Source organism: Barbus barbus (genome assembly GCF_936440315.1).
Source record: "Barbus barbus genome assembly, chromosome: 35".
NCBI lineage: Eukaryota > Metazoa > Chordata > Actinopteri > Cypriniformes > Cyprinidae > Barbus > Barbus barbus.
This window is the reverse complement of record NC_136763.1, coordinates 17,482,107-17,508,061: the sequence shown is the minus strand read 5'-3', so window position 1 is coordinate 17,508,061 and position 25,955 is coordinate 17,482,107. Positions and strand designations below refer to the sequence as shown.

Below are 25,955 nucleotides of genomic sequence, written 5' to 3'. Positions count from 1 at the left end.
GACTTAATTGTTTTGTTACATTACAATTAAGTTTACCTTCGTAAAAATCTTGGTTTTAATAAATAACTATACACCAACTGTACTCATTCTGAAATAAAATTAAAAAACAAAAACGGGTTAACACGGACAATTTAAATGCAAGTTACCCTTTTATTAAGCAACCACAAATCATTAACAAAACATCAACATTAAATTGTTTGTCACATGGAAATACATTCTCCAAAACAGTGCAAGGCCCTTGAGAAATGAGCTGAGATAATAACGGTCACTTTTAGAAGTAGACAATATGGATATCTGGATATCAACCAGCTGTAAACATTTCCCCAAAATAGGAACACTTCCAAAATTCACATCTAACAGTAACTTTAGAAATATAAAAGTTATACTATTCAAAATAGAGCAATGTATTTTTTTTATTTTTTTTTTACTGTCATTTCTATGAGTGGATGAACACATGGTACTGTATATGGAATGTATACCATTACAGAAAATCAACTGAGAAAATGTTCTGCAAATTAAATACTAGACAAATATTGTATAAAAATTAAAAAATAAATACACAATGCACTAAGAGTGACAGAAGTTAAAGTTTACATGAAATGTCAAATAAAGGAGTACCTTGTGAGGAAACTCTACTGACAAAAGTTCATTTTTAAGACTCAACACTCTGGGTCTCAGCTTCCCATCCTCCAGACCCATCAAGAGTTTCTGGGTAAATTCAAATGTATTGTCCAACTCTTTTGGGGAACTTAGATCCAAGGCTTAAGGCAGTCCAAAAAGCATGACAAATGCATGAGCCAATGTAGGTAAATAGTTAACTATGTTACCCAAAGTGCAACTTCAGTCTTCTCTGAGCAGAAGAACGTGGCAACTTTATTTGTTGAATTGTCTCTAACGGAGAGGAAATGAAGTGATAAATCATCAGCGTCTGGTTCATCAGATTGTTCTATCTGAAGACATTACTCTGTAATGTTACTCTAAACTTCCAAAGGCTGACTGCTAATAAGTGACATATATTTACATCATCTCCAAACCATTCTATCCCATAAATAACTACAATTATAATTTATAGCCTATATTCAAAACCTGCAACTAGAACTTGAATGGCATCTGAATGGAAGGTGAGATTGTTGATTACTGAACAGTTTCAGGTTGCATTGATTTTCATAGTATTTTTTTTCTGTACTATGGAAGCCAGTTAGAACAAAAACGGTTTGGTTACCAACAATCTCTCCTGCCATTCAGATGTCATTCAGGCTGTAGTTCCAGGTTTTGAACATATCCTTTATAATTGTAGTAATTTTTGGGTCTTCTGCAAAAGTGTAAATGAGGACTAGGCAGCATTTTCATTTTTAGTGATCTATCTCTCTAGATTCTAAAGATGATGATACATGGGGCAACATTTTTGAGCAATGTTGCTTGGGCACTTCCCCATTGAGAATGGGCAACAAATTTCTATCCAGATACTTTCAATCGGTCATGTGCCCTGTGTCAAATGTTTTGCCCAGCAAAATTGCTCAAAAGGTTGTCCCATATCTCATAGGCTTAAGCAACATGATCACTTACATCCCACATCTTTAGAACGTTGGAGTCATCCTCAAGCAGATAGGCGAAGGGAGCACAGAGGACAGCAGCTCATCATGGACATCATTGACAGCAGCATGGATGTCAATATTTCCTTCAGAGTGAGAATTAGAGACTTGAGTATGAGAATCTTGATTTAACATGGAATCTAATCAGCACAGCCACACAATACTATGCATCACCCTAAAACGTCTGTATGTATAACAACACAACCAAAATCACTCAAAATCAACCAAAGTTTCTTTATCAGCCATTAAGAAGAGTAACCACTGACCTGAAGCGTCACATATCCTGAAAAGCTGACTCAGTACTTCAGACACTTTTCCTGTGGGATCAACTTTATTTCTGGTTCTTCAGGTTGACGTTCATAATTTTGAGATCTCGAAGCAGATCTGCACAAATTAATAAGCGATTAAGCCAAGATATCTGTAGTGTACTGTTAAAAACAAAAAAACACATTTTGAACTTCGACAAGTATAAACCTGACACACTGAAAAAGAACCAAAAATTTACATTTGCTGTCAGTTTACTCACCCTTCGCCAACCAAGATGTAAGCTACTTTCTTTCTTTAGTAGAACACTAAAGATGATTTTTAACTGTAATTGTGTTCCTTGGAGATTCATAAACTTCAAGTCAACAGGTGCCACCAATTTGGAAGTCAAAAAGCAGATACAGACAGCACATTATAACATTATGATCAGGAAAACGAGAGTCTGGAACATTCGACTGTGAGATTGGGAGTCGAATCAGGCTCCTCCTATCGAAGCATCGAATCGTTGACTTTTCGCGGTCACCCCTAATATTTTTCATATAAAATATTAGTTAAATTAGAATTTGAATAGAATTTTCTTACCATGACTGTATCCGTGAGCACTTACTAGACCATCTCAGTGTAGCGTTTAATGCTGAGCGGGATTCTACAAAGTCTGTAAAAATAGGGTACAGTACTGTATTTTCCATATTTGTTTTTTTGCAGGTGTTATTGTTGTATTTTGAATTTTGCACTTAATTGCATTGTGCTTTAGGGTTAAATGAAATGTCCGAAAAATTACTGGATAATGTCCTGGTAAAATATTCTCAGTTTGAGAAGCACCATATGTTTCCTACAGTGTTTAAAATAAATTTGATTTAATGTTGTGCTGTATTTAAGCATCTACTGATGGCATCATGTAAGTATTGTTTGCTGTCCATGCTGCTGAAAGTCAGCCGTGAATGTGCAGCAATGCTGCTGTCAATGGTGCTGAAAGTCAGCCATGTTTGGGCAGCAGTGCCGCTGTCCGTGGTTCTGAAACCAAAACTACTGTATTTAAGAGTGCTGCCCATGACAGAAGACCTCAGTACAGCCCTGGCTGACCCTGACTCTCTGCAGTGCAGGATCACTGGGACATGTCATTACTGGAGTGATAGCGTGGGCTTACAGCAGGCCGCGGAGTCAAGGCACGATGGGGCCTGCAAACAGATGTCTTAGCAGATGTTTTGTGCCTGTGTTCTCTTCAGCAAAGCCCTATGTCAGAGTGCTCGGCAGGAAACGTGTGCATGGTGAAGTTGCCGAATTCTCTGTGGTAGTTCAGAGGAGCATTAATTATTTAACAGGACTATTGTCCTTGACACTTTTTTGTTTGGCAGTGAATTTTGTTTGTGAGAGCTCCTCTATGCTTTGTTTAGGTTTATTTTTCAGCTGTACAGTAATGGTTGTGTTGTTTGCATTTTAATTTAAAATCTCCTAGTTGTACTGACATAATACCTACTGAGACAGATTATGTTCAATCTAAGCAGACGTCTTTGATAACACATGCTTGCTTATTCCCCTGCTAGATAATATTTGTTAGCCCCATTTAAAAGGATATTTACTTTGGAATGAATGAGATGCATCTGCACAAATTAGCAAGTCAGACATTTTGATTGATAGACACTTGATTGATAATTTTGCTTGTTGATTTATCACAAATGCACTTTTAAATTTCTCACTCTTGTTCTGATCAGTATAACTTAAGCTCATTGCACAGTGTGTGTAATGTGCTACAAATGCTGTACTACAAAAATCTACAGTAGGTTGCAATGAGGCACTTAGAATAGAATTGAACAGGGCCAATCATTAAACCATAAAATACTCACTGTTTGAATTATATAGCCACAATACATAAACAATGTGTGTTAAAATGATTTTAGTGTTAAAACATTGTTGACCTTTTAAAGTTTTGTGCAGTTTTACAAATTTCAGCAAACCTTAGAATGAATGTAAAAATGAAAATTGTTTACACAGATTTGCAGTTCAAATAATACAAGCTTTCTCAAACTTTCCACGTTGACAAACCTGACCCACTTACCTTTTGTCTACCTACCAGTTGCTCCAGTGTTCTTATACCTGTTCTCCACCGCTCCAGTTCTCCACCGTCTCCACGCCTCACTGTTACCTCCGGATCCCCTGGAAAAGGAAAAAGGACACCGCTCTTCGAACAGCTCTCTCTCCGGTCACACACCCTCAGCCTGCCTCTGCCAGTCCCATGACATCCCTGCAAACTATTTGGGTGAGGCGGTTGAATGTAGCGTTTTTTTAATCCAAGTTTCACTCTACATAGGGATGCAGTCCCATAAATTTTCCAGCGAATGGGCTAAAGTTGCCTTCCTGATCTCTCTGCTAACCGGACGGGCATCGCTCTGGGCACGAGCCCTCTGGAACTCACAGACAACTATAATTAACCCTTTCGATGCTTTCTCTTCCCGCTTCAAGGAGGTCTTCGGTCTATCCACTGGCTTACTCTCCATTGCCGACCAACTCATCTGCCTCCGTCAGGGAGATTCTTCGGCCAGTGACTTAACACTGCAGTTCCGGACTCTGATGGCCTCGTGTGGATGGAACGAGGCAGCGCAACTCACTGCTTACAGTCAGGGCTTGGAACCACAGATCAGAGCCCAGATGGCGATCTATGATGACACTGTCGGTCTGGAGAGCTTTATGCAGAAGGCCGTTAAGATCTCCCAACGTCTCACGGCTTGTCAGCCGGACATAACAGCTCATTCTCCGTCCTCACCAGCTGCCTGTCCTCCGGTACCAGAACCTATGCAAATGGATACTAATCGCCTCTCACGCATTGAGAGTGCTCGACGTCTCGCCACGGGGCTGTGCCTCTACTGTGGAGTTCCGGGGCACTTCATTCGAGTGTGCCCCTCTTGCCCCCCTACGCCCCGGCGGTGAGTACCCTCCAATTGGAGCCTGGTATCTCTACCCTACCACTGCTAACGGTACAACTGCTCACCCCACGTCATTTCATTTCAGTACCCTCCCTCGTAGACTCAGGATTCTCCGGCAATTTCATCTCACAAGCCCTCCTAAAACAGCTTGATTTACCCCGCCAGAGACAGGCCGAGCTGAAGATTGAGACCATACAGGGAAAACCGCTCGGGCATGGGGACATCAAGTTCCAGTCTCCGCCGATCATTCTGCAAGTAGGCTGTTTTCATCAGGAGAGGATTTCCTTTCTGGTACTGGAGGGACCCACTGTCGAAATCATACTGGGAGGCCCCTGGCTATCTCAACATTCCCCTGAAGTCAGATGGGATACCAGAGAAATCCTCTGATGGAGTAAATCCTGCATCCAAAACTGTCTCTTCAATGTCCCTGTGCACCTGGTTAGTAACCTGAAGCTACAAGTTCTTTCCACCCTAGTGGAGAGCCCCGAACCTCGTGAGGTTCCGAAGATCCCATCTGACTACCTGGCATTTCAGGATGTGTTCAGCAAACAGGCAGCCACGAAGTTACCACCGCACCGGCCATGGGATTGTGCCATCAACCTGCTGACTGGTGCTATACTCCCCAAGGGTCGAGTGTACCCCCTGTCTATCCTGGAGCGCAAGGCGATGGAGGATTACATTAAGGAGGCTGTCCAACAACAGTTAATCTGCCCTTCCACCTCTCTGGCGGCCTCGAGCTTCTTCGTGGGCAAGAAGGACGGAGGCTTGCGGCCCTGCATCAACTACCGTACCCTCAATGATCACACTGTCAAGCTCCCTTATCCTCTTCCCATGGTCCCGGCTGCCCTCGAGGAATCTCCCCGCATCTTCTCAAACCTGGACCTGCGAAGCGCCTATAACCTCGTTCGTATCCGGGAAGGCGACGAGTGGAATACGGAGTTCATTACCCCCTCAGGCCACTATGAATATCGGGTCATGCCGTATGGCCTTTCCAACTCTCCGTCCGTCTTCCAGGGGTTCATGAACGAGGTGTTCAGGGAGTTCCTCCACCGGTTTGTCATCGTGTACATAGACAATATCCTGATCTACTCCCAGAACCTGGCCGAACATCGCCATCACGTGACGCAGGTCCTACCCCAACTCAGGAAACACCACTTCTACCTGAATCTCAAGAAGTGTGAGTTCCACCGCCCCACGGTCCAGTTCCTCTGCTACATCCTCAGTGCGGATGGGATCCAGATGAACCAGGGGAAGGTCCAAGCCATCCGGGACTGACCCCAGCCTCAGTCAGTAAAGGAACTGCAACGATTCCTCGGCTTCGCAAATTTTCTACCGGAGGTTCATTCTGAACTTCAGTCTCCTCTCAGCCCCCCTCACTTCCATGCTCCGTCAGAAACCCAAGTCTCTGTCCTGGAACTCCGAAGCTCGAGCCGCCCACAAGAAGCTCCAGGAGGCCTTCTGCACTGCTCCCATCCACTCACATCCCGAACCCCAACTCCCATTCATAGTGGAAGTGGATGCCTCCACCACCGTCGTGGGAGCAGTGCTGTCTCAATACCACGGAGAGCCTCCCCGACTCCACCCTTGCGCTTACTTCTCCAGGAAGCTTTCCCCAGCGGAGCGGAACTACGATATTGGAAATCGGGAGCTGCTCGCCATTAAACTGGCGCTGGAGGAATGGAGACGCTGGCTGGAGGGAGCTCAACACCCCTTTATTTATGGTCATCACTGACCACAAAAACCTGGAATATCTCCGAAGTGCTAAGAGGTTGAACGCCCCGCAGGCTCGCTGGGCCCTCTTCTTCACCCGGTTCCAGTTTTCCATCACGTATCGACCCGGAGACAAGAATGTCAAGGCAGATTCCCTCTCACGTATCCATGCCCCCGACGAACCCTCAACACCTGAACCCATACTCCCTCCAGCCATCCTTGTGAGCCCCATCTGGTGGGCCCTGGTTGAACAGATCTGCATCGCCTCCATCACCGAGGCCCAGAGGGCAAAACCTACGTGCCCACCTCCTTGAGGACTTCCCTTCTGGGCTCCCTGCATGCTCGTTTGGCTCTGTTCGAAGGCGGTCGCATTTTTCTTCCCTCCCTCCCTCCTGAACTTCCCTGCTTGCTCTCTTGTATTGTCCTGTCCTCTTAAGAGACTCTCGCTGCACTATTTGCAAAACCGAAATTATGGATCTGATCAACTGGTCTCTAAATGCAATTGACACCATCTTCTCGACTAGGAAAGCGGGATCTGGAGAACCGGAATGTCCCGCTGGGACGTTTGCTGCTGGCTACACGATGGACGCATGGGAGAGATGGCGGATCGTGTGTCTGGCGGCTCTCTCCGTGGAGGACATTGAAGACATCTTCTTATTCGGAACAATGATAACTGGGTTTCTGCTATTTGGATTAGGCGTTGCCCTAAATTATCAGAAAATTAAGGAGACGGGACTGGCTGTCCAAAACCTCTCACGGCTGCCCGTCATGATTGAGGCTGTAGGCAGAGCGGTCGCCTCGGAGACTGAGGCGATTAACCGCAATATGGATTCAATCACGGCTAAGCTCTCGGCTTTGGATAGAAAAATCGACGGACATGGAGATCAGAATGGACAATGAGAATTAGCTGTGAAACTGGAAGACAGCTGTTCGCACTAAGACAAAACAATCTTATCTCTTTCCGGCTTCCCACAACAGAACGGCTTGGCAAGGCCGCTCTGGTATCAACTCTCCGGTGAATACTGCAGGGAGACGCTCTTTCTTCCATTCCCTCCTCCCAAAAACACCTTGTTATTGTCGGGCGCTTGTGCTCTGTCCAAGGACGTTTCCATGGCAATTGCTATGTCGCATCACAACCTGCGAACTGAGTCGACTGGTTTGGAGTGCTGGCGAAACGGATTTCAAGGCATACGAACTCACACGAACTTACACATACACACACTCATACACCTCCCTAACCCCATCCCACGCCTTCGTCGGTTCATCCTGTCAGGCGTTAACGGGTCCGTGGGTTTGCGCTGAATGGCGGCTGGCCGGATGGCTGTTTCGTCTGAACTAGGATTACTATGCAAGTTATGTTCCTGTGTTGACTGTGCTTTATGCTGAGGTTTTTTGTCTGTTCTCGCGCTGCGTTCTCTTCCAAGAACGCAGTGCGAGGACACTTTTTTTTCTCCTCTCTTTCCTCATGTTATGCTGTATTTCTTCTTCTCTATTGCATTTCGTTGCCTTGTACCTACATGTGCAATGACAATAAATTGAATCCAATCCAATCCAATGCTTCCCCGGGCTCTGGACACCCAGGCAGCCAGCGTGCTCTCTCGCTCCTCCAAGTTCTGTACTGGTGGCCCAGTATGGCCCGGGATGTCTCCATTATGTTCGTGGATGCTCAGTCTGTGCCATCTCCAAGACTCCACATCACTTACCCGCCGGAAAATTAGTCCCATTACCCATTCCACGTCACCCCTGGTCCCACGTCGGAGTCGACTTCGTCACAGATCTCCCGAAGTCAGAAGGTTATACCTGCATACTCGTTGCAGTTGACAGACTCTCCAAAGCCTGCAAGTTAATTCTCCTCCGGGGTTTACCCACAACCCTCTAAACAGCAGAGGGCCTCTTCCATAATCTCTTCCGCACCTTTGGCATTCCGGAAGATGTCGTCTCCGACTGTGGGCCACAGTTTGTCTCCTGTGTCTGGAAGGCATTCTTCAAACTCCTCGATGTCACTGTCTGTCTTTCCTCAGGGTATCACCCCCAGACTAACGGCCAGACTGAGTGGAAGATTCAGGAGATTGGGAGATATCTCCGGGCCTACTGTCATGACAACCAGCACAGCTGGAACTGCTTCCTCCCGTGGGCCGAGTATGCACAAAATTCCATCAAGCAAGCCATCACCGGCGTCACCCCTTTCCAGTGCATACTCGGCTACCAACCCTCTCTGTTTCCCTGGACAGAAGAGCCCTCCGATGTTCCAGCTGTCGACTACTGGTTCCGAGCGAGCGAGAGAGTTTGGGACTCAGCTCATGTCCAACTCCAGCAGGCAGTGCGGAAACGCAAGGCCCATGCAGATGCCCGTCGGTCTGCCACCCCCGTCTATCGTCCTGAAGATAAGGTCTGGCTCTCCACCCAGGACCTGCGTCTCCACCTGCCCTGCCGGAAGCTGATTCCCCGCTATATTGGTCCCTTTTCCATCGAGAGGCAGATTAATGAGGTCACCTTCCGTCTCCAACTCCCTGCATGGTATCGTATACATCCAGCATTCCATGTCTCACTCCTCAAGCCTGTCTCTCCCTCTGTCACAGAACTCGACGAGCCAGCAGTACCTCCTCCTCCCGAGGTCATCGAGGAGCCCCTAGTCTACAGGGTGCAGGACATCTTGGACTCTCGGCAACAGGTGGTTGCCTGGAATATCTTATTGACTGGGAGGGATATGGGCCGGAGGAAATATCCTGGGTGCCCCGGGACGATGTGCTGGATCCCTCTCTCCTGGCCGAGTTTCACCAGAACCACCCTGACTGTCCAGCACCCAGGAGCCGCCCCTGGAGGAGGGGGTACTGTCAGAGATTCACCACAGTCACCGCAGTCTCCACCAACGACACTCACCAGATCCCAATCCCCTGATTTCTGATCACCGCCACCTGTCAGCACTAATCAGCAGCACTATATCCCAGCACCCGTTCACTCACTGTCTGGTCTCAAACTTTCCATGTTGACTAACCTGACCCACTTACCTTTTGTCTACTTACCATTTTCTCCAGTGTTTCTATACCTGTTCTCCACCGCTCCAGTTCTCCACCGTCTCCACGCTCCACTGTTACCTCCGGATCCCCTGGAAAAGGAAAAAGGACATTCACACTCAGATAAGCCCCTAAAGACATTCCCCGCCTGCTTACTTGGACATTCTGCTCATCTCATTCCCCTCTGCTACTACTCAATAAACCTGTTGATTGTATTGCACTTACATCTGTGTCCTGTGTCTATCTGCTGACAATTAGTACTTTGAAATGGTACTGAGTGACATTTTTTTTTCTGAGAGTGTATAGCCTACTAGCTTCGATGAATTGTTGTGACGGCCTTGGTCACAGCATACAGTCTGACAAACAACAATCGAGATGTACAAAAAAACGGCGTGCACCTGCCTTTAGATGTTATGATTTATGAATGAAACAAAACAAATAACATGATGCCTTTAAGGCTCACATGGAAACATTTGTCTCTAACGCCAAAAGAGAAGGCCAAGTGCATTGGTTCAATCAGAGGAAATGCTTTGTGTGCCTGAATTGTGGCCTCTGGAGAACAAGTGTTGTGCAGTTTTATTGAGCCATGACTCTATCTTATTTATTTTGCTTATTTTGGATAAATTCTCCCATCCTCCTGGTTGGGAAATGAGTCAATAAGGTGCTGGAGGACATAAACGGATCGCTGGCATAAAAAACATCACTTTCTTTATTCGCCTTTTGCTCTGCAGGCTTGTTGCATTTTCTTTTTTGATTACATAATTTTGTTAACCTTTAAAGCCAGGCACATATCTGAGGAAGAGATATGTGAAATATGTGGGGAACTTCAAACAATTTTTACATGTTAATTTCAAGTTGCTCACAGGTGGTTTTATTCACATGGAACAAATTGTGTCCCCTGGGTTATTTAGAAACCTTGTTGAAGTGAGAAGACGCCTTTGAATAGAAATGTAGTCATTTGCATATTTATTTAAATACGCTGCAGCTATGGGACACATGTAGGAGTCTTTAATGAACAAATGCTTACCACTGCTGTTAGGAAGAGAAATGTCCTCTGTGCAATGTCAGTCAAAACCATCACAATGTGTCCCATCTCTCCCCTCGGTCTGACTTCTCCTGTGGGTATCTCTGTTTTATGCCCTCTTTCTTTCTCTTTTCATGTTGTCATTTCCTACTGCTTCTGTTCATGCAGGAATCACACCAAGAGTAAAAAAAAAAAAAAATGAATAGATGTAAACAATGAATACTGTCCTACACGGAGAGCAGCTGATCTGTTTGACGAGAAACCAACCAGGTTACTTGGAGAGACAGCATAACTCCCTAAAATACAATTGTCTATTTGTTTTCTGCCTGAATCAATCTGTGTTTTGAACCAATAGGATTGAGTTAATGATTCAACGATTGACTCATAAAGACAGCCACTTGTAATAATGCAGTCAGAAAGATTCACTAAAAATCCTCACAACTAATGCATTGAATGACAGTCTGAGTGGAGCATATTACAATTTAGAGCCAGAGCAATTTATTATTGTCTTTTTAAATTACACTAAAGTTTGGTGACTAATATTTTCTTTAAAGAAAAAAAGTATATTTTTATTATGCAAGGATGCATTAAATCAGGAGTGTCAAACTCAGTTCCTGGAGGGCGACAGTCCTGCACAGTTTAGATGCAACCCTAATTAAACACACCTGATCCAGCTAATCAAGTCATTAAGGCTTTTTTGAAAACGACATGGTATGCGTGTTGGAGCAGGGTTGGAACTAAACTATGCAGGGCTGTGGCAGTTTGACACCCCTGCATTAAATTGATCAAAAGTGACAGTGAAGACATTTATATTGTTACAAAACTTTTCTTGTTTTTTTTTTGTTTTTTTTTCTATTCATCAGAGAATCCTTTAAAAAAATAACAATTCAGCTTTTCCATTTAAATAAATAAATTACTGCTTAAAATGTATTAGAAGTAAACAGAAATTATTTTATTTTCATAATATTTAATAATACTACAGTTTTAGTATTTCATGATATTGCTTTTTTAATGAATTCAGCCATAGTGAGCATAAAAGAAAATTTGAAAAAAATCCTACAGACTTTAAAAGTAAACAAAGTTTTACTTACCAGAACACATTTAATCACATTTCCATCTGATTTATACTCTACGTAATAGCTCAAGGTTAAAAAGCTCCTTCTTTATTGTAGCAACGTCATGTTACAGTTGTTCAGTCCTTAATTCATAAAGATTTTTATAATTTCCATCCATTTATTTTCCTCTTATTAGGTCCCCTTTTTCCCGAGAAAAGACACAGAGCATCACAACAGAATGAAAATAAAGTGCTGCAACGTATGATTACATTTGAAGAACTTTTTTGTATCGTAATTATACTTCAAGCGGTGGTTCGTTTACTTGATGAGTAGCTTGATTACCTGGGCTCTAGGCGCTTTTTAAGGTAGCGTTCATTAAAGGAATGCTTTACCGCAGTGACGCCCTTTCCCGCATCTCAGAGCTGATCATCATGTGTTCTCTTTACTTTCTGCCCTTAAGCCAATGAGCATTTGGAATGCACTCAGGCTGAAAATTGCCTTTTCTACCATCGCTATCATTTGATTGGTATTCCAGCTAATAGACATGCAAATAAAACAGAGGGTGCATTGCACTCCAGACAGAAATGTGGCACTTGGTCAATAACATTATGGAAATGTTGCTACTACTTCTTCAGCTCTTTGTATGAGAGCGATAGTGCCTTTGCCAAAGTGCACAAAGACCTTAAGTTGAGGAAATTACTCTGCCGGGCTACATTGTCTCAGTAGCGGCACTTCTGTCCATTTGGCGTGATTAATATGTCAGTCTCATGTTGAACCGCATACATCCTCTCAACAACCCCCCCCCCCCCCCCCCCCCCCGTCATCGCCAATGTAATTTTTAGTATACATTTCAAGCGTGAAAGCGCTGAAAATTTCAACGTATCATGAGAAAGAATGTTTTTATAGGACTTCTACTGAAATAAAAGGCTGTCGCTCATAGCGTTTGGGAATATGAGAATGACATTTTGGAAGGTTTAGATGTGCTTTTGATGGAGGATGGGCCATAAGCTCCCTTTCATCTCATTCAGAAGGTCGGCGCTGCCCCCTGCCTGGGCCGGCTAGGACCACCTTATCTCATCTGCAGAGGGTGGGAGGGCTGCTTGGTTTGTCCTGTTCCTCGGACTCCCACCGTGCCAGAAATGTGGCCCCTGTCAGATGGCTGTAGGTCTGCCATTTTGCATCAAGAAATCCAAAGAGCTGTATTTAACACACACAGAGGGCTATACACAAGGCTAGATTCTGTAGTGCTGCAGATGAGCTCTAGGGTACACAACAAAATATTGGTAATGAGAGAAAAATATCTCTGTTTCGTTTGGACTTTGAAAGACCCCTTTTACTAGCTCAAAAACACACTTGCACTAAGTATCAGATTTTTTCAGGATTTTTCCTAAACTTTTGAGAACTGTTTATAAACATAATTTAACCACACTTAAAAATGCTACATTACAAATGTTACATTATATATATATATATATATATATATATATATAAGACCCCAGGCATGAAACATGAATAAATGCAATGAATGCTAACATGCTCTGATTCATTTGCATGCAGTATCAGTACATGCCTTCCAGTTGTTTATTTGAATTAGTTTTATGGTATTTTTTGTACTTGTGTTTTACAATTCATCAAAACATGTTCATTTTAGAGATGCTTTTATCCAAAGCATATTACAAATAGGAGTGTCACAATCAATATTTTACGAAAGCCAACAATATTTCAGTACAGTTTAAAATATAAACTAGATTACACAAGCTAGAGCGGTGAAATTAGTTCTTTCTTTCTTTCTTTCTTTCTTTCTTTCTTTCTTTCTTTCTTTCTTTCTTTCTTTCTTTCTTTCTTTCTTTCTTCACATAGTAAATGCCTTTATTATTGTAAGTACCTATGGGTTTGGATGAGTTAAGTGCTTGTGGAAGAGATGAGTGGAATACAAAAAAATATAAAAAGAGTAGAATTATTTGAAAGTAGAATTATTATTTGTAAACACGTAGCATTTGGGATGGGTTAACATAAAGAACATACAGCCAGTTTCGACTAACACAAGGGTTAATATCATTCTTAATTAACCTCTTTGACATATACTACTTGATGTCAAACATTTCAGTGATTTATTAGTATTCAGTGTTTTAACATAAAAACTAATTACACAGAAGTGTTTGTGACTTATAAATGAGAATTTCAGTTTATCCAAAAGTAATACAGTTAGCAGCCATTCAAGCTACACCAATTAATTTCTCCTTTGTTCTCACAGTTACAAACACGTCAAGTAATTTTTCATTTCTGTGAGCTGACAGTTTTCTTGATGATTAATAAAAAACAATTTGACAGTAAAACATACTGACCTCCATTACTCATTGAATTTTGTTAAGCGTTCAGGCCAATTTATTTTATCATTTAATTTATTCTAGCTATTTTTAGTTGAATTTGATTTTGGAAATATATACATGGTCTGAACGTTTGAGGAACACAGCTTTAGTGTTATAAGTGAGAAAAGCCTCTTGTTGCTCTGCTTTTAGTGTACTGCGAAAGTCGGACCAGTATGTATAGAATCACCTAGTTCTAATGTTATTTACTTTTGTCCAGCACTGCTGCTGTCGAGCCGCCTCTCGCTCAAGAACCTCTGCTGCAGGGCCCGGCCCGTGCCATATATCCTGAGAGACATAGCCACAGTTTAGCCTCTGCAAATAGGGAATAATTTTACCAGACAAGAATTTACAGTTGTGCCTCTCTTCAAGCCCTCTGGCTCTGAAACCATTCCTCTCTTAGCATGCTGAGTGTGAGGTGATTATGGCTTTAGCCAGAAGCAGAATTTACACATGCCTCCACCTCACAAATGGGCAGTAATGAAGAAGCCGGTACACTCGCTCTAAGCAGGGATGTGTGTGTGTGTGTGTTTACACAAAGTGAAGGAGATGGATAATGTGTTTTAACAACAGTGGTGTGAGATGTGCCTTCTGCTTTGATGCCCTATGGTCTAAAAACATGCTTTCAATTCAAACTGCAATCGCTTTTTTTTCTTTTTTTTCCCCCTTTGTTTTGTTTCTCAAGAGAAGCTGTATTCACCAGAATTTATAGAAGTTAGTGTATATCCATAAACATGCGAGCATTTGGGAAGTTTACAATGCAATATTATGTGTTATTGCTAGTGTACAGTATGTTTTAAAACATTTTTTTATGTTTTTACATTTATTATGCATGCATCTTTTTGAATATATAATATTGCCAATAGCAAGATGTGAACATGATTTTAAAAATATTTATATTTGAAATAAATTAAGTTCTTTTAAATTTTCTATTCATCAAGGAATCATGGCTTCCACAAAAATATTAAGCAGCACAACTGTTTTCAACAATAGTAATAATAATAATAATAATAAGAAGAAGAAGAAGAAGAAGAAGAAGAAGAAGAAATGTTGTCTGAGCAGCAAATCAGATTATGTGACACTGAAAACTGGAGAAATGGCTGCTGAAAATTCAGCTTTGCCATCACAGGGATAAATTAAATTTTAAAATATATTCAGATAGGAAGCAGGTATTTTAAATTGCAAAAATATTTCACAATTGTTTTCACTGTATTTTGGACCATATAAATGCAGCCTTGGTGAGAAAGAGATTACTTCAAAAACATAAAAAATCTCAAATTGTAAAATATTAATGTATGTTTTAAAATAGAAACAGTAATAGAAATGGAATAGAAAATAAAAATAGAAAAACAGTAGTTGAAATAATATTTCATAACATTACTGTTTTGACCATTTTTGGTCAAATAAATGGATCCTTTAACTTCTGTAGCTACTATTTTGTTCATATGTATATGTTCAAAAGTTATGTAACTTGGCAAGAATGTTGTTTGTGGTCAGACCCTTAAGAGGTATTGCTTTATTGATATCATAACTGGAGAAAATAAGAGAAATCACAGATGCAAGGCTTTTTCTGCTACTTAAGATCGATTTTGTCCTGAGGCAAACTTAACCGAGATCTTAAAAGTTTTATTTCTCTGTAGTTAAGCAGCTAGAAACCATACCCTACTGAGAAAATGATTTCAAAAGTTGCTTTTCAGTGTACCAAACTTCTGTTGCTTGAAATTAAGTGGAAATGTGTGACATTGAGGGCATGCAATGATCTGTGCGCTGTGTAAGGCTCCTCCAGGTGAGAACACAAAGAGAGAAGCTATTATTCTGTCATTAAATCCTAATCATCATTAAATGAGAGTTTGCCGTCCCTCAGGTCTGCTGATACTCCAGCAACTAATCATAATAAAGGTCAGTTAAGAAAGTAGGGTCGTTTTAAAAACCCCGGGTGTCATGGTGAGGAGCAGGAGCCCTTGTCTGTTTTTTGGCCCACACATCTGTGGTTGGGTTACTGTTGAGTTCTTGTGTAATTTTCATCTGCATGGATGCCGTCTGTGAATTTTTCATCTGATGTAGAGCAATGGAGCTACACACATTCACTGAATACTGCCTAATGGATAACAGATGATAGATTGGTTTGGTCATATCTAGAGTGTGATTTTGTAGCAGTGGAAAGATCTGAAGGATGATCTGAACAAATACATTTATCTAATAAATGAAACTTGGTTTCAGCCACAGAAGGTTAGTGGTTATTTCGAAATGTTACATTATTCCATAATGTATTGTTATGTCAGATCGGCCCTTTCCTTTGGAAATGGGATGAGCAGGTCCAGAGAGATTGGAACAAAGTCACCTCATAACAGGTTTGTTTCAGTGAAGAATGTTGTGTTCCAACTTTCTTTATCAGCTGTGGAACTGGACGTCAAGGATTGTCTTGAGCTGCATAAATCCAAACGTCACTCACAAACCCACGCACACGGCAAAAATGCAAACAACATAAGGTTGTCTTCGACATTCAAACTGCTGTCTGTAAGAAATGAAAATGAGCATTGATGAGCCCCAATCTCCATCAGAGTTAAGGTACCCCATGTAAGACCAAGAATGTTTATGTTAGGGGCCATATCATTTCAACAACAAAATGTATTTTATTTTATTTTATTTTAGTAGAGTGATAGATTTAGTAATTGATTACAAAAAGATAAATGAAGGATTTAAATTCTGGGTCGATTTGTATCTTGTTTCATTCACTCAAATTATTGCCTTTACTTGATTTGATTTAGGGCCAATTTGTATCATCAGTGTAAGTGGATTATTAAAAAAACAAAAAAACATTATTGCCCATAATTGTTTTGTTTTTTTCCCCTCTCTGATTAATGAACCATTGATTCTTTTTTTGTTATTTGTTCATTTAGCATACACTTTTATCTATTTTATCCATACAATATGTGAACCATTAGTTTGTGCTCGTAATACAAAATTTCAGACATTGTTTAGAATAGTACAAGTTAGAACAGTGAGAGATTAAGGGAAAGTGAAAGCATTGTTTTTTTGTTTGTTTTTTATAAGTAGGATGCAGTTAGGCTCACTGAAGAGAAGTTTTTACTATGAGTTGTACTGAGAAGCGCTGACTATTCTTAGAAACAGAATAAAGCACAGTGACAAGAATCTGAATCTATACATCCCTTTCAGTAGCTCTATTGTCCAGATCTATTGAGCTGCCTTGCTGCCCACATATAGGGCACAAATTCAATGACAGCATCTTCCTAGAAGATCAGGATCATTTCCATTGGTTTTAAAATGTCATTTATTCCATGTCTTTAACATCATGTTTGACTACAGATTGTTGTAATTGTGCAGCGGTTTTTAGAATATATTCAAACATAATCAAATATGCCACAAGTAGCTCAAGCCACTTTCATTATCATAAAATATCTTTTCATCTTCTCAAAAAGAAAATATACTAAAGACAAAAGCAGAAAGAGGATGTTAATTGATAAGAAGTATCACCATTAATGCATCATTCAGTTTCCAGGAAAGCATTATACAATGTAATATTGCCCACGATCGCATGCTAGTCTTTTTTAAGTTGCTGTAGTCGCTGCAAGAAGCTGTTTAGAACAATAAGCAAATTTATGGTTGTGTGACGTCAGGTTTTGCACATGAAAGACTTGAAGGGATGTAAGCAAGTCTGTACAACCACTTGAACTCAAGAGAGATGAGTGAGTTCTCTGCATGAAAACTGCTGCCATTGTTCTTATGGAAATGAATGACCTGCTTTTTTGAAAATTCAATTTGCATGTAAATCCGCGTCTCCATGTCATATCTTAAAGCAAAGAAAAAAAATAAGGAGAGATCAATTTAATTTGCTTTAAATGACTCACAAAACAAGATAATGGCTGTATTGTAAACAAAATATTGCAGGACTGCACAGTAGATATGTGTATTTAAACTGTAGCACAATTTAATCTCAAATTATGTTCAATCTGCCTATATAATGTTTATTTAAAAAATCTCAGTACACAGATTAAACAGACACATAGCAAACTGAGCTTTTCTTGCTACTTTTTCATGTATAGTAAGTAAATGTGCATGGACTGTGTTCTACTGCACACTGAACTTCTGTCAAGTGTAGTTCTAGTAGTATGTTAATATGATATTTTGAAGTTCTTACTCTTCACCCTTAAGGATGAAAGCAGTCCCTGCTGTTTATCGACATGAGCGTGTCATTTGATGTGTAACACATCAGGACTGAATGAGTAAGTTTGTATGTGAACTACTGCAGTGTTTATAATCTGAACAGTGCACATATGGCCCCACCGCAGGCGTGTAATATATATCTCATGAGCATCTCTGTGTGGAGGGAATGAGTCTAAGCCCTGTGGGTAATCGTTCTTCAGCAAATAACTCTTCCTGGGAGGCTTGTTTGCTCAAAAAAAATTGATGTTCTTGCAGTTATTTTGGATAATCTTCAGTGTTTTTTTTTTTTTTTTTATATGGAAGTGCTTATGTTTGTACTGTAAAGTGAAGTACAATTGTGAGTGAGTGCTACCTTGACATCTACTTTCTTCTTAATGACATTAGTTAGTCTAAATGAATCTTGCTTACCTAAATGAAATCAACATACCGAAATTACACATACATACCCCGTTGCATCAGCATCTATGGTATCGGACATGGCGTATCCAATTGATTTGTGATATGAATCTGTGTACTGCACAAAGTTCACATGGAGCTCAGGTGAGTAATTCTGTGTGGAATAAGGGAGCTTACTTTGTGATTGAAATGAAGCCGCAACATTGAAAGGTGGTGTGAAGTACAGTACAGCATGTCAAAATGTTGGAAAGACTCTGTGTGTCACTTTGCATGCGTGTTTTAGAGTTTTATATCATCATTGAAATTATATATAGAAAATTTTTATTTTTATTCTTCAAAGAGCCCTGCATTTTACAGTTAGTGGATGCTTAAATTATATGTAATGCTAATATTAAAGTGAAAATTTGCTTAAAATTTACCCTTAGGCCATGAAAGTTGCAGATAACTGTTTCTTCTTTGGAGCAGATTTAGATAAATTTAGCATTACATCACTTGTTCACCAGAGGATCTGCTGTAAATGGGTGAGAATCAGTTATAACAGATGATAATAAAACTTCATATTAATCCACGAGTATTCCACATGACTCCAGTCCATCAGTTAACATTTTGTAAAGCAAAAAGTTGTGTGTTTGTAAGAAGCAAATCCATCTTTATGGCGTTTTAACTTTGGCCGAAATACCACAAGAATCCATAATAATGCTTCCACCAGTTTAAATGTCTATCCCTCTGTTGTCCTCTCACATCAAAACCCATTGATATTGTCAGACTGTGTCTCGTTTTTCCCCGCCTCTCGTGTCTATATTTGGCCTTCCTGTTCCTGTCCTCGTTCCCTGTAATCATTAGTTCATTAGTCCCTAGCCCTGTGTTTAATTACTTCGCACCTGTTTCTGTTCTTCCTCGTTGATTTCCCTGTGTTCTTAAGCCCTGTGTCTCCCTGTCTCCCATGTCCTGTATTGTTCGTCTATTCCCCAAGCTCCTCGTACCGTGTTTTGAACTTCAATAAACGTTGCTATTGGAATCTCCGTGTCTCCTCGCTCCTTGCTCCCAGTGCAACGTGACAGATATATTTGTTTATAACTGTTTAGAACCAGACTGTTTCCTTTTGTGCTTGATCTGTGCATATTTCTCTCCTGATTCAGACGAGACAACTTTTTTTTCACTGGAGAAGCAATATAATGGATAGGGGACTTGTTTGAAGTGAAAAATGATGGATTTATCACAATCACAACATGGAGTCGTGTGGATTACTTGTGGATTATTGTGATGTTTTTATTACCTGTTTGGATTCTCATTCTGACGGCACCCTTTCACTGCAGAGGATCCATTGGTGAGCAAGTGTTGTAAAGTGTGTTTATCAGCCTTAGGTTCATTCCAAACTAAAACAAAATAAAGTATGGAAGAATATACATATAATGAGGCCCTCTGCTAGACAGACTAAAACAAATGGGTGTCACCACCACAAGAAAATGAAAAAGACACACGGCCCCTCATAACTTCTGCATGCAGACCACATCTGTCCTCTGGAGAAGGAGAGGAGATTTTGTGCGTATTTCACTGGCATCATGAATCATTCTTACTGAGAGTCCAACATGTTAGTTGACATGTGAAGTATTAAACGTTCCTCTCATGCACCCCAGTGGTATGGACTCCTCTCTCCTTTGTGCGGTATCTACAGACTGAGTGTGCACACACTCTTTGAGTTCATCAAGGTCAGGACTACTTTATTTCCAAAGCTGTAATATCTCCAGCTGGAGCACAACCTAATGGGCTTTGAGGGCATCTTGTACTTTTAAACTTGTTTGTGTTCATTTTTAGCTGTGCTGCAGATAGAACAGGAAAAGATGAAAGCTATTGACCATAACCTTGTTTGTTTTTTATTTTTCAAGACAAATGAAAGTACTCTTTTAGGCTCATAAAATAAATTTGGAAGGTACATCAATGAGTACTCTAAATGTTCTCACTTTGTCTCTCAAAACCTCCATTTATTCAGTTCACTCTGCAGCTGCTAACGGGTTCAGGTGTGTCTGGATTTGCACCGATTTGATTTGAATTAAGAAACACTAAACTACATTTTAACAGAGGTGTTTGTTGCGCATCATAGAAGAGAAGGCTTTTATTTGTAGCTTTTTTTGCGCTATGTTCGTCTTCCGGGTTTAAAATCTACAGGATGGATAGATATTTAAAAAAAGTGGATGGATAGATATTTAAAAAAAAGATAGTTAGATTTTTATATTTAATAAATTTCATCATATTTATGAACACATTCATTAACATTAAATCACATTTAGAAGGTTAAAGATAATGAGTTGAGATAATCATCTCTCTCTAAACAAAGCTTTGACCCCTGTGACCTTTGGGATATAATTGCACTTACAGTACAGTGTTACTTCAAAACCCAATAATCACTTCCTGTATCCCCATATGACCAAGAAAATAGTAAGCTGATTTCGAGGGGACCTTCCTCTGCGTTCATTCCGGCATAACCGCTGTAAAATAATTGCGGCCTGTGAATACATTTATCTGTGGAAGGTAATAGAATGTTGTGTAACAGAAAGGTCTACTGATTGTTATTCGTGGATGACTGTACCCCATCCCACCGGTGCGGAAGCGCTGCTAGAAAATTAAAGCTCCTAAATAAATTTGCTCCTAAAGCAGGATTAGGCTCACTGTTTCACCATTTTAATGAAGCTGAATCAATGGAGCATTTCGTCCATATAAATCCCCACTGGCCTGCTAGAAACTGTTTCCTCAAACTTAAAATCTCCAGGCCTATTAGTTGCTGCCCGTGAGCTGCAATCAACAGCAAGGAAGGACTTTGATACATCCCTGTCTGGCTGTTCAGGTTCCTCTCAGCGCTCCTTTTTCTTTTCTGTCTGATTTACGGCACATTACAAACCTCCTCGCATGCTCCTTCTCGCTCACCTCACATCACTACACGCATCTTCGTGTGGCCGCACTGCAGCCATATTTATGCAGCACGTAACGGACTAATGCTGTTCATCTGCCTCCTAGATGAAGATGTGTGAGAAGGCTCAGCGGAGGTGTTAACCAGCAGAAAAGCTCTTTGATTGGGTAATTGGTTTGCTCATGTGTGGTGTTAAGAGCCCCATGACACACTCTAAATGCTCACAAAGTCATGATCAATGCAAATGACATGCTGAGGGTGAAATTCTGAGGATGGAATGATGTTATTAGCGTTTTCATTTTAATATAGCTGTGTAAAAGCCTTTCTAAAATAAGAACTACAGTTGTTTTTACTTTGTTTCTGTTCACAGCCGGAAGAGGCAGTCACCTCAACCTGACATCATTGCTGGTTCAGCCCATCTCTGCCTCCTTAGCGAAAATGCTGCTCTCTGTCCCCGCCATGGGGCAGGGAAGACCCTGCATCCCTATGGCCATGCCCTCAACCTCAGGTAAGCCCTGGGCCAGAAACAACGCCTACTGCACTTACTGTAGCTGTCAACAGACAGCCCTCTTCAGCCTCATACAATATCAGTGCTTACAGGCTTCAAATCTTGTAATTCAAAAACTTTCTGGCGTTAGAAATACTTCATAATGACTTTCAATAATATTATCAATAACATTCTAATATTAATACATTATAGTAGAAAGCTAATTAATGTATTATTAGTAGTAGTAGTAGTAGGATGTAATATACATAATGTTTTCGATATTTATTTTATTATATAGCAGATTCAGGGCTCCAGACAAAAAAATCGAGTAAGGAGCCATTGGCTCCTATAAAAGAAAAACTTAGGCGCCAAATTATTTTTTTAGGTGCCACAGAATAAAAGTGGTTTATTTTAATATTATCATTTTATTTTTCCCCCCTATTTTAACATTTCAATCATTTTGTCATGTGTTTATGTCTTATCTTTTCTAGGCTTTATCAGCATTTTAATCCATCTTGTAGATGATCAGGTCGACCGGGGGACTAAGGTTCACTTAAAGTGTGAATTAAGTGTCTTTTACAACTTGAAATATACAGTCACAAAGAATTGTTCGTTACACAGAATCTGTACCAATATCATGGACCATAAGCATCACTTGGCAACTGAGTGCAGTGCATCCTATAAATGTTGTCACGTCTTTCACACATTCAGTCTGTTTTTCTTCATTAGTAAAATGCAATTTTATAGGAGGAGTTGAATCATGTACAACACAATAAGTAAAAATATTAATATGCAACAGCGCATAAATATAGCAAAACGCTCCTCTTTATAGTTATTTTTCTAGCTGACTGATGAGTTTATGGACACTGAGTGGTTATTCTGAGGTAAATGTATTACAATGCAATGTTTACAAGCTTTATACATTTCCTCAGTTTGAAACACTGAATGAGATTTTCCATAAAACATTTCAGTAAGTTGTACTATAGGCTTTCTTATTGCCTACCTTTTGATCATGTTCATTTCATATTATAGTAGTAAATCGAAATATATAATGGGTTCACTTGCTGCTTTAACTGAGGTGCTAAAGATCCGTACGCATACACGGACCGTGTGGACGCGGGGTACTGGTGTTTATATTACCGAAAGTGTGCGCTTGTGGTCCGCATTAAAGAGCACCCAAACCGCATCATTTGAATTTCGTAGCATTTTAAAGCTGATACTTTGTTTATTAAAAAGTAAGACAGCACAAAGCTTTTTGCGATTACTGGATGGCAAGTGCGCTTCAAATAACAGGAAGTCCATGCATTAACAGAACACAGCATATAGACTAAGATCTCGATAAGTATCCACAGAGCTGACAGCTTTACCTGTTGAAGTTTGTTCAAGTTGTGCACGAAATAGACACGGCTTTTCTGCACTTGCACTTTGGGGCTGTTTACACCTGGTCACTTCATGCATTATTTCCTGATCGGATAGCTATCTGATCCTGAAAAGACTAGGTGTAAATGCCGTCCGAAACGCATTCGAGACGGATATAAATCCAATCGCTCGAACCACTTCAGGAGGTGGTCTGGGCGAAACCGGACAAGTGTAAATGCATCTGGTTGTTGAAACCACATATGGTAATTTTGCTCCTCCCATAATATTAAAATAATAGACGTGTGAGAGCGTTTTATAGGCTATATGGCATGTTATAGTCAGATATGACAGCGCAATGCAACAAGCATCACCGCGGATGAGTAGCGGAGTATTTCTTCAGCAAGCGACGCGCAAACTGAATGAACCTGAAAGTAAGTCGCAGACGCTCAACACACAATCTTCTTCATTAAAAGTAGCGAGACTAGCCTATCTTTCCAGTGCTGATGCCGCGCACTCTCTTGTTGCGGTCTCTGATATTGAAATTAGCTGATAATTAATAAAATTATCCATTGCTTTCATTGACGTGAACTCCGTTATATTTGCATATGAAGCGGGAATTGAAGAACGGATTTATATCCGTTTTGCGAAGACACATTTATGTGGCCAAGTGTAAATGGGGAAACGTTTTAACAAATCATATAGATATCCGATCAGAGAAAATGCATGAAGTGACCAGGTGTAAACAGGCCCTTTCAGGTCTCTCTCACTGCGTTCAGCAGACAGTCTGCTGAACGCAGTGAGAGAGACCTGAAAGAGACGAGGACTGTTTGAAACTCTTTTCCAGTAAAACTTTGATGCGCATCGTCTTATGTAAGTTTAATACGTGAACATAACAAAAGATGTGAGCGCAAAACAATCGGGAAAATGTCGTTTCATGCAAATTATATATAGTCGCCAGTGGCGACCTCAGCAAAAACTTCACTCGCAAATTAATATTTTTGGTCGCAAATGCAACCATTTCAGTCGCAGTTTGGAGCCCTGAGATTACTTTTTTTGTATCTATTTTTTATTTTATTTTACAATGTATCTAATTAAATGTGTAAAATAAAATAAAAATGTGTTTTATTAAATATTACATTTATTTTTATTATATATTGTTTATTTAGCATAAATCCTTTCAAAAATAATGGTACAACATTTTATTTTTATTTTACTTTTTACATTTTTCCCGAATTAGGGTTTTGTCAGGTTCCCATATTGCCTTTTACATGATTTATCTTTCATAAATAATTAAATTTTTAAATTCACATTTTTGGAAGGTTCCCATTTTGTGTGTGTGTGTGTGTGTGTGTGTGTGTGTGTAATTGTTAATGTCACATTCTGGGGACTGACCTGAGGTCCCCATGAGGGGAAAAAAAAGATTAAAAATAGACAATAGGGGAGAAAAAATATTGTTTGGTCAGTATAAAAGTAATAGAAGTCTATGGAAAGTCCCCACAATTCACAGAAACAAACGTGTGTGTGCACGCGTGTGTGTGTTTTGTAACCAAGACTTATGTGTCTATGCAAAAATCTAATTAGCCATTTATGCATTATAGTAAAAAATGTGACAACTATCCCTGGTCTCCATTAAAATGCAAAACAGACCTTTAGTTATTACACATAGCCACCATTTCACCGTAGCCACCCGATCACTGGAGTCACCAGATCCAGTCCGTATCCAGATCAGATGGTGGATCAGCACCCAGAGATGACCTCTACAGCCCTGAACGTCAGCGGAGACCAGGACACCGAGATGAGCACCAGAGACAGATCCCCAGTGAGGACCCCGCCACTTAGACAGCCATCGGGAAAGACCACTGGAATCAGTTGAGCCCTTACGATCTGACTTTGCTGCAGTTTGGAACTGAACAGCTGGTTCGTTTGGCCAGAGGAGAACTGGCCCCCCGACTGAGCCTGGTTTCTCCCAAGGTTTTTTTCTCCATTCTGTCACCGATGGAGTTTTGGTTCCTTGCCGCTGTCGCCTCTGGCTTGCTTATTTGGGGACATTTAATTTCCAGCGATATTGTCGACATGATTGCAAAGACACTATTTAAACTGAACTGAGCTGGATGATGACATCACTGAATTCAATATCTATTCAGTTAAATGCCTTTAACAGAAATTTTTTTTTTTTTATATTTTAATTTTACATTATTGACACACTATTTTCCTTTTTTGATATTTTACAGTTGCTTTGACACAATTTACATTGTTAAAAGCTCTATATAAATAAAGGTGACTTGACATACTGAAATGGCATGAATCTAATATATACGATATACTGATGTGTTAAAGAAACAGTACTAACTAACTAACTAAATTAATAAAACTAAAATGAAATTTTAAAACATTAAAAAATGAAATAAAATAAAAACTCACTTTCCACTGTGGATTATAAGAATGTTTAAACTGTTTTTTGTTTATTGGGTGGGTGGGGGGGGGGGGGCACTCTCTGGACATTATTCAATTGTCTTCTTGTGTATTCCACAAAAGAAAGAAAGGTCATAAAGGCTCTGAAAGACATAAGGTTAAGTAAGTGATGACATAAATGTATTTTTGAACAAACCATTATTCATAATAACGTTGTTTAATGCTATTATGAAGTGTTACTGACTCATAGGGTTTAGGTTCTCAC

General features: G+C 40.3%; 1 protein-coding gene across 1 annotated transcript in view; it reads left to right on the top strand.

The window, feature by feature from the left end:
- Positions 1-25,955, top strand: part of LOC306855463 (inactive N-acetylated-alpha-linked acidic dipeptidase-like protein 2) — a 209,077-nt gene that overhangs the window by 165,769 nt on the left and 17,353 nt on the right. Inside the window, exon 6 of the mRNA XM_079394206.1 lies at positions 21,803-21,940. Coding sequence (XP_079250332.1) covers positions 21,803-21,940 — 138 coding nt within the window. The remainder of the gene's footprint in view (positions 1-21,802; positions 21,941-25,955) is intronic.